Raw genomic sequence first — 9,792 nt, 5'->3', positions numbered from 1 at the left:
TGGGTGGGAGAAGCTGTGAACCCCAGGGCGCAAGTCTTGGGGAAGACAGACTGAGGTGGAGCTGCCTTCCATTGCCAGATCAGCTGCAGCGATGTTTGGCAGCTGGTTTTAGCACCAACATCGTGTTCTGCAGCTCTTTCTACTGAAGCGCCTCCAGCGCAGCCGTGGACAGGCTCCAGATCTGATGGGCCTCTGGCTTGGCCCCCTCCTGTGACACTTTTGCTCTTATAAGCTCCTGGGAGCTGAAGGTCGCGTGCAGGGGATGATACGGTGCCCTCCTTTATGGAGCCCTTTGCTGGCTTCCAGCTCTGCCCCGGCGTTATCTCACACTGCTCCGGCTCTCCACGTTCTTGTAAACACTTTCCTAGCGTGGCTGCATATAAAAGGAAGAAGAATGCGGATCCGGTCTCCCCATCTGCTCCCCGAGGGGCCAAGCAATCCCTCGCTCCTGGCAGAGCCTCACCACAGCAAACACTCGGCGGTTTTTTTGTTTAATTCACTTTCATTTAATATGAAAAAAGATTATTTGCCGTCTGAGGAGCTGCTTGGAGATCACAGTCAAAACACAAGGTGGTTTCTCCGCAGCAGGCAGGGATTTCTCTGAAGCATCCCAGGAGCCACAGCCAGGAACTGGGGGTGAGGAAGGTTGCTGTCTGCAGAGCAATGGACTTGTCTGACCTGCTGGGGGACAAGGCAGGTGCCGGAGGTGGTGGGATGAAGGATGGGGTGGGACTGTCCATGGAGCTCCCATGGGTGACAGGGAACAGACTTAGGAGCGTGGTCACCACTTGGGTCAGCCAAGGTCTGTACTCTGCGACTCACCTTCCCTGCTCCTCCCAGGACCTTGAAAACCACTGTTTCTCGTTGCTGGGACCAAAGCTGCCATGGACTATCACAGACCCAACTAAGTCTTCTCCATTATCCAGCTGTGCGTCCCCCAGCTGGCCCATCCAGCACCTCTATCATGAAGTCATCCACAAAACCTTCCAGAAATCTCTGGGACCGCTTGCATCCCGACCCGTTGTCCTTCCGGCAGATATCAGGGAGGTTGAAATCTCCCATGAGAGCAGGGTTTGCCACTCAGAGGCTTCCCTGAGTTCTTTAAAGGCTTTGTGCCCTTCCTCAACCTGATGGGGTGGTCTGTTACATGCCTCCACCCCAAAATCACCTTCCCCATTCCCTTCGCTGATGCTGACCCTCAGGTGCTCATCCAGATGGTCACCCGTCCTGTGGAGGATCCCCATAGGTCTGAGCTGCTCCCATTCTCCTTTCAAGGTGGGGCTCCTTGGTCATTGGGGGTGATGGTGGCCGGCTCCGCCATGGCTTTCTGGGGCAGGACCCTCCCTCTCACTGGCTCATTTCTGCGCAGAGCTGGGCAGTGTTCAAGTGTCTGTGTAAGAAAAGGAAGATTTCTGCAAAACATCGTGACCTCTCCTGAAAAGAAGGTTTTGCTGAATCCCGTTGCAAACATTACAGACTGAAAAGTTTTGGCAAGAATGCGGAGGAGTCAGATATACAACTTCAATTAATTGCAGGAAAACTAAATGTCTAAACCACTCGTACAGTTTGCAACAGCTAAGTTCAAACATCTGTACCAAAGGGATGAGGAGACTGGAATTCATTTTGAACAGCAACTATATTTTATTATTTGAAATGCCAGGAAAATTCATTCTCAGAAATGTGGGAACTTCTGCTGGATGGTAGCTCTGGCCCTGAACATTCACCCTGGGCCTCCTTCCTTTTTCTGTGCCCCTCCACCTGTGCATATGCCACTTGGGATATCATGCATCCCTCCTGATTTCCATGGTAAGGAGTACTCTGCCGCGGGTTTATACCAAAAGGTAACCCTTTCGAATGCTGGATGGGCTTAACGAGCAACCTACACTCCTCATTTTGGGAGCGTGGACAGCCTCTGCCACCTGCTACATCAGTGGAGACACTCAACATACCGGAGGACATCCTCCCCTCGGACAAGGGATGAAGTCTTCCCTCACAACTGGTATTTCTTCAGCAGCTCGCTCTGCCACTGCCGCTTCTTGTTGGGAAAGGCGACGGGGATCTTGATCTTACGGAAGTCCTCGATGCACTTCCCCAGCTCAGACTCCAGCGCCCGCCTCTCCTCGCTCACCGCCGCCACCGCCGCGGGGCTGACCTCCACCCCGTTCTCCTTCACCGCCGCATGGTCGCTGTTTCGCCTCTGCCCCGTCTGCTTCACCTCCTCCAGCTTCTTCAGGGACTTGGAGAAGTCCAGGGTGTTGGGGCGGGCTGGACACTCCTCGGGGGCTTCTGGCCACGGCGAGGAGTTGGTGGGGCTGGGATCCTTCACCTCTGCCTGGGGTTCTCTGCTCGGGAGGGTCTCATCCACGGCCGGAGCTGGGTTGGGCTCTCCATGGCTGCTCATGCTGGAGATTGCAAGGTCGTCTCCACCGCCGGGGCTAGCTGGGTCCTGCCTCGTCTCGTGGCTTTGCTTCGGTTCCTCCGGGTTGCCGTGGTCTGGGGAAGGAAAGCAGAGAGCTGTGTGAGGAGTGGGAGCCTCCATAGACCCTGGTGACAGGCTGGGGGTGAGGGTAGCTCAGCTCAGCTGGGCATGGGGCAACTACAGCTGGGTCCCTGTGGGGTGCCCAAGCCAAGCCACCCCGTTGGTGAGCCCTTCCCCAAGCCTTGGGTTGGCTGAGCCCTGGGTCTGGCCAGCCCCAGGTGCGCTTGGGTGGTCCTGGAAAGGTTGTGGGCTGCCTGTGGTCTGTGGTTGGGTCTGCAGTGGCGCCGGGGGATGCTGAGAGCAGGAATGGTCCGAACCAGAAAACTGAGGCGCAAGGAGGTCTGAAATGGAAGAAGAAATCGCACAGCCTCCCGCAGACCCCGGGCAGGGCTCGCACACCCTTTTGTTTGTTAACAACGGTGGAAAACAAGCAGTGGGTCTGCACGGGAAACAGCCACTCTGTGCCAATTACCAGCCGCCAGGGAAAATCAGTCGGGGAGAAAAGTTACTGGAAACGGCTAAGAAAGCATTTTGCAGAGGGCGTCCCGGCTCCCCCTCCTCAGGTGTGCGAAGAGCAGCGTGTGCATTTACAGCTGGACCTCGGGGAGCGTTTGCTGACACCCGTGACCAGTGTGAACGAGGAGGTGAGAGGAGTCTTCACCCAGTCCAGCAGACCTTTCCCACACAGCCTTCCTCATCCCCGATGCCAGCCAAGGCACGCCATCCTCTCCCAAAAGTGACTGCCAGGAGGAAACACCCGGGGGATGCGGAGGATGCTGGAGATGGGCTCGTGGGGCTCTGGAGGTGCCGTGGGCATGTGACAGACTCGGTGGTGGGACACCAGACGTGTCCTCAGGTGGGTTCTGAGCACATGGTGGGGTCAGGTCTGTGCCTGCCTAGGGCCAGACCCGGCTCCACAGCTGGCAGAGACGTTCTCAAAATGTTGCTGTTTTAGCAGAGATTTGTTTCGAAAGTTGTTTGTTTTGTTTTGTTCTGTTTTGTTTTGTTTTCCCCTGCAGTTCCTGTTTTTCTAAATATGTTTGGCAGAAACACGAGCCTTCCTGCTCTTTGAAAGCTCTGGGACGGGGATGGGGGTGTTTCTTGTCATTGTTTTTGTTTCCACGGCTGTTTTTTTGCTTGGATCAGGCATGTGGAGACTTTCTTCCCCTCGCAATAACAAGGTTTGGTTTTTTTGAGCAGTGGTATCAGCCTGGCAGCGGTTTTCAATGCTTCCTCCCAAAGCACTTCAAAAAACCCTGCCGTTGTACAGCTCTAACCCCAGTAGTGCCTCCCTTTTGCTGCTCTCGAGGTTTTCACTGGCAGTTTCCCCGTCCGCCCTCCAGTCCCCAGCCCTCCACCTACACCCACCGACGGACTGCTGGGGCGGTGCGTTTACCCTCGCATGACAAATGCTCTGGCCGTCGCAGCAAAAGTAGATTATGAAAATACTGTTGGGGGGGGGGGGTCTATAGGAAGAGATTGCCACCGGGGCGTGAATTCTCCTCACCCTTTTCCCCTCCTCACGTTGTGGTTTTCCATATAGGACTTCATTCCAGGGAGCCTTTAGGCAGTCGGTGAGCATTACCCGGTAACGCACCTGCAATTAGTGCTGCAACATCTGCCCTGGCCAGATGTGCTCCAATCTTTGCTATTAACACGTGCAAGCGATCAAAAGGGAGTTTGAGTCGTGGTCAAATGTATAGATCTGCTGTAGGAAGAGGAGAGGCCGTCCTGGTGAGACCCTCCTTGCTTCTCCTGGGGGATTCCCCTTTTCTCTCTTGGTTTGTTCTTCTCCTTTCCTTATCCCTTAAGGCACTTTTCACTGTCAGAGCTGAGGGATGCCCTCGGCGGTGGCTCCAGGAGCAGGTCCCTGTGCGGGAGGTCTGGGGGGGGGAGCTGGTGCAGGGAGGACCCCAGAGCAGCTTCAGGGTGGACCCACCAAAGCCCCCTGGAAAGCCACTGCCTTGTTCCTCAGAACCAAAGAGCTCTGAAAACAAAACAAAGATATTTCTCTAAAATGCCTAAATTCCTGAACTGACAGGGTTTGTTGTTGTTGTTTTTTGGTTTTTTTTTTTGTTTTTTTTTTTTTTTTTAAGTAGATCTGCTAGCAGGGATATAAAGCAGGATATAAAGTATTTCTATTTTAAATTCCTTATCCTACAGTTTGCCCCCCATGGAAGCAGAAAATATCAAGGTGGATTTTCTTTTTCCTTGAAAACTTTTTGTAAGGACAGAGTATTGTTGTTTGTTTCCCCCCCGCCCCGCTTCCTTCATCTTCTTTTTTTTTTATTTGACATTTGCTTGAACAGCTCCAGCACTGGAATTACTCGAGGTGGAAAGCAGAAATGTCATCCATCACTGAGCAGAAACCTTGAAGGCTGGATTTTCTTTGGCAAATCTCTCCAGGAAGTTACAAGGATGTATCTTCACCCCAAATTCTTTGAGTGATGGAATAAAGTCTCTAAGTTCTTATACTGCTTTAATCATCTTATCCGTGAGCCTCACAGCTCATGGTGTGTGTGAAACGGGGAGCTGAGGCAGAGGGAACATAAGCTGGTGCACCCAAATACGTACAAGGAGCCTGTGGCTTAGCTGGAGACGGAATTCAAATCTCTCCAGTTCTTCTCCAGCATCTTAGCTCCTAGACCATCCAGTGACTGTCGCTGGCTTGGTGTTGCTTTTTTTTTTTTTTCTAAAGCTTTCAACACATTTGACATCACATTGTTTCCATTTGAGGCACAGAGAAGGGAAATAGCTTGTTAAGGTCACCGGGCTGGGGACAAAACCCCAGTCTCCTGGGTCCTGCTCCTGCCCCCTCTCCATGCCAGCCCACCCTGCTTTCCTCCGCAGGGTCTGGCAAGGCTACGAGCCCGCAAGCTCCACGCTCCCGCAATCTCGCTGCTCTTGCCCTCTTCCCGCCGTATCTGGCACAGCCTGAGGCGCACCGTGGGCTGCCGAGCTTGGGGAGAGCGGCACAACGGTGTGGAGCCGCCCTGGAAAATCCCTTGCTAGAGCGTAGGTTTGCTAAGGCATCATTTCTTTGCTTTGAAACTGCCCAGAAGGTGATCTTCAGGCCACTCCTGTGCCTCTCCAGTGCACAGCCCCCCGTGGCCGTGCACAGCGTGGTCCGGGCGTTTTGCAGGTACCAGCGGAGTAATTCTGCTAATTTAGGTATGATGAGGTAGTTTAGGCCATCTCTAGGTAGCCAAGGGACTCTGCATAAAGGAGCTAGTGACTCTTAGTGACTTGTCTTTGGAAATGCTCATTAATTGCCCATAACAATTTACTCACCTTTGTGCTATCTCATTCGCCAAGGGCATTGTATCGCACAGCCTGCTCTGGCTGGTTCTCACGCTAACGTCTGGAGCAATGATCTTGCACTCACCGAGAGATGCAGACCTCAGCAGGTTTTTATTTTCTCCCCATACGGTGCTGAAACTCGAGCTTGCTCCTGGCCAAGCGTCCTGGCCAAGCATCACAGCCCAGGCGTTCACCTGCGCGGGCACACGTGGTTCCAAACAGCCAAGGGCTGGAGGGGAGCCAAAAAGCCATGCGGATTTGCAGAAGTTTTCCGAGGAAAGTCAGCTCCAGGCTGGAATTTGCAGGATGCAACAACAGGAAGATGTCAAGGGGGTGGATGTTCATCTGGGCCACTCGTCTACCAGCAGTAGATATCTCATGGCTGGTACAAGACACCCAGGTCTAGGATTCTGTGTTTAACGCTGTCTATGAGACCGGGTTTTTCTGACCCCAGCTGGAAGGCTGGGCTATGCTATTAGGACGAGTGTGTGGGGTTTTTTTTTCTGTGTGCTTGTGATTTCAAGAGTGTGGGGATCACTTTGGCTGGAGTTTGACCTTGAGCATACCTGATGCTGAATGCCCTGGAACTCTGAGGCAGTCCAGGTCTTCCAGGGTATTTCCTTGCCACTGATTTTCTCTGCAGCTTTGGACGAATAATGTCATTTTTCCCTGGGCTGTTTCCCTCTCATTTGTGTGTCCTGTCAGTGAGAGCCTCTGTGGGGCCGGCCTGTGCCTGGCAATATGGGGGTATAGCTCCTCAGATGATCCCAGGACACCTTACAGCTCTTCTTCTGAGTGCATCTCAGCTACTGAACTGGGACGAGAGATCCGTTATGATTTTTCTCATAATTTTTTTTAATTTTCTTAGACTTTGCTTCCTATGTGACGCTTTTGTCTGCTTCAGAGCATCAATTAGAGTGCAGAAGCGACACTTCCGACGCAGCCCCACGGTGCTGATAGAAGTCCTGCGGAGTGCAATTAACGGGCTCCTGCAGGCGGTGAGCCGGTGCTTTGCAGGGGGAAGCACACGCTGTCCCAGCCCCTTGCTGCTTTTCTGGAGAGCATTTTATTTTTCCGGAGCGCCTGACGGGGGGATGAGCCCAGGGCCCAGGCTGGCACTGCTGGGTTTGCTTCCCTGTGCCAGCGCTTCCAGCTGAAGGGAGTTGTCGTAAGGTCCCAACACATGATTCCTTCCTGGGCTGCTTCCCAGCCAAACGGGGCTCCTTCAGCTCAGACTCCCTTGGCCTCAGAGACGGCTCTTCCTTTCCCACCATTTGCTGCAGAGACCCAATTTTCCCCAAAATAGAAAAGGAGTTTCTTCTCTTCTTTTTCGTCCCAAACAAAAGCGCCCGTACCAGGCAGCCAAGCAGAGAGCGGGGCATCCGAGGGAAAACCCCACCATGGGTAGGAACAGGGTTTCGTGCCTCTCAGACAGTTTCTATTCCATGGCTTTAATTCAACAGCTCTTTTCCTTCCAGTTTTTAAATGAAAAAAGCAGCAACAACACATCGCTTGGGGTCAAACAATCTCAGTTCCTTTACAAGCTTATTAAACTCCTTTCTAGCCTCTTAAACTTAGGGTGTTGCGGCACAAAGATGGAAAAAAGTTTCAAAACAAGAGCTGGAAGGGCACGTTTAGTTTGTGTTCGTGGACCTAAACAGTTCACTTCACCCAAAGTTTTGCTTGCCCTAAAAATGCCTTCGGAAAACAGATTTACCCTTTGTCCAACACGTTTCTCATGAACTCTTGCTTGAGAGGCTGGTAGTGGTGGGGAGCTTGGACGGTGCCCAGAAAGCAGGTGGGGATGGAAACGAGTGCAGATTTTATGTGTAAGAGCAGCTTCCCCTGGGAAGCGCCAGCCTGTGTCTGCCTGGAGTTCGCCGATGGCCGGCGGTGACCAGGATGGGCTGGATGTTCACCGGGATGCAGAGGGTGCATCCACAACTTCCCACGCCCGATGCAAAGCGGCCGCTGCCGTGCAAGCTCCTAGACCTCACCAATCTCAGGTCTTGCCTCCGCCTCCATTACTTATTGAAAAGTCAGTCTGAGCCCGAAAACTGGTGCCTGGTCTCCCAGTTGGCTCCAATCCCCCCTTATTTATCAAAGAAGGACAAGACTCGGCATAAATAAATGTCTCTGACCCTATCAGCGCGCGACAGTAGCCTCTGCATTCCCAAGAGCCGCAGTAACACCGGTTGTGCCAGAGAAGGTTGTTGCTAAATCTGCAGCGTTGGGGGCTGTTGTGGACGGATTAACTGCTATGGCAACCCCGGCAGGACCCGGGGTGCCAGGACCAGGACAGACAACCAGCCGCTGGTTTTAAACTTCCTTGCTAAAACCCAAGGTCCTTTCTATGCCCTGTGGAGCAATATATATATATATATACAGACGTATTTATCAGCACGGGCGCTGCTTTTGCTTTGCATATTCTAAAAGTGTCTGTTTAATGCCTTAATCCACCTGGCGAGTGGCACTGGGAGCTCCACACGCAGTCGTGCCCATGGGCTTTGCTCTCAGGCTGGTACCCAGACCCTCGCGGCGCTGGTAATGCCCGTTAGCACCGAGCCGGCTCTCCGGGGAAGGCTGGATCCCTTGGCAGGAGGTACCGGGCTCAGCAGAAAGCACAGGCTAGGCTGGTTATCTGTGTTGTGCAGGTGCCGAGAGTGGCTTGAGCCCAAAACTCATTGCATGGGTAGCAGAAAACCTCGCTTGACTCTCCCTTGCTGCTATTTTTATAATCAATTCCTGCTGTCGCGACGTCTCAGCAAGAATCAGAAAAAAAAAAATCTAAACAGCAAAGTGCGCCTCTTGAAAGACCCAACCTTGCAGCCTGAAAAAAAAAATCCAGATTTTCCTCTGTCGTTCAGGTTGTCCTTTGCTGTCGGGAGGAGGCAAGGTGGGTTCAGGAATCGGGGATTTCAGGTTTGTTTCTGAGGGCTGGCTGGAGGGAAGGTCCGGCTGTCAAAGGTGGAGGAAAGCTGGTCAGTGGTATCTGCTGGAGTTGGTACCACGTGTCCCATGGATGCTCAATGCCCAGCAGCAGCCCTGGGTGGGCAGTAGCTCCGTTCCCCCATTCCTCCCAGGCCCTCTGTGATAAAGACATTAAGAAGAGCTTAGGAAGTGTATAAATGATGGAGATGGGCTCAGAAATATCACCCTTTGCGCCTCCTGTGGGTATGAAGGTCACAACTTCACTTCTCGTAAGGATGCTTAGCTTGCAGGATCATGGTACCGGGCAGTGTGGCTGCAGAAAACAAAATAGCCTCAAGAGCTTTCCTCTAAATAAAAGAAGTATTTGCTGAGTTCTTGTGAATATATACACACGCTGCAGGAACGGGTGCAATGTGGGAATGTCTCCGTCCCGCAAACGAGTGCAGGGGAGAAATGCAGCGTACGAATGCTGTGATATTTGGACCTTTTTTGCATTTAAATCCGTGTGTCTGACACAAGTGACGGGCAGGTATCTAACTCAAGCCACTTTTTGGGCTATATGACTTCTGTCAGTACCCAGGGTCTGTTTGGAGATGGAACAAACACCACAAAGGATGTGTTTCTGCAGTTCATTCGGGGCTAAACCCCCTGCCATGATTTAAATCAGCGCTCGCCACTCCTTAAACCCCTCAGTGTGCGCTGCCACGATATCCACCAGCAGGCTAATTGCTGTTCTGAGCTCATCCCATGGTGGTTTTAATCTCTAACTTCCCCCTTATCTCCTCTCCTCGCCGGCGTTGCAGGAGCTGGCCCCGCGCGAGGGGCCAGGGCTGGAGGCTGCTGCCCGCAGCCCGTGGCCGTCACCGTGTGCTCCTGGGCCGCCTTCATCACACGGCTTATTGCCACGATTCACACCCAGCCCTGTGAAATCATTTATCTTTCCCAAACGCATCTTTTTTTGTTGTTGTTCTGGAAGGGTACAAACTCTGCTGTCAGTTTTAGACTCGGTTTCCTGCTCAGTGTGGATCTGTGCAGTCCAAATATTCTTTCCCCCTTACTCATAAGCAGTGGATATTTGCCCA

The 9,792-nt window shown here is 52.7% G+C and overlaps 1 protein-coding gene across 1 annotated transcript; it reads right to left on the bottom strand.

Moving 5' to 3' along the window:
• Positions 1-1,731: 1,731 nt before the first annotated feature.
• LOC134520751 (BTB/POZ domain-containing protein KCTD16-like) lies at positions 1,732-3,249 on the bottom strand. Its single transcript, XM_063346517.1, has 2 exons — positions 3,155-3,249; positions 1,732-2,493 (listed from the first exon to the last, which is right to left on the bottom strand). Exon 2 carries the CDS (start codon positions 2,399-2,401, stop codon positions 1,991-1,993), a length of 411 nt encoding a protein of 136 aa, XP_063202587.1. The 5' UTR covers positions 2,402-2,493; positions 3,155-3,249; the 3' UTR covers positions 1,732-1,990.
• Positions 3,250-9,792: the final 6,543 nt, after the last annotated feature.

The sequence above is a fragment of the Chroicocephalus ridibundus genome, chromosome 9, assembly GCF_963924245.1.
Source record: "Chroicocephalus ridibundus chromosome 9, bChrRid1.1, whole genome shotgun sequence".
NCBI lineage: Eukaryota > Metazoa > Chordata > Aves > Charadriiformes > Laridae > Chroicocephalus > Chroicocephalus ridibundus.
This window is presented reverse-complemented; position numbering and strand designations above follow the sequence as displayed.

Coding starts and splice junctions, on each gene's coding strand:
- LOC134520751 (XM_063346517.1), bottom strand. CDS start 2,401: ATGAGCAGCCATGGAGAGCCCAACCCAGCTCCGGCCGTGGATGAGACC.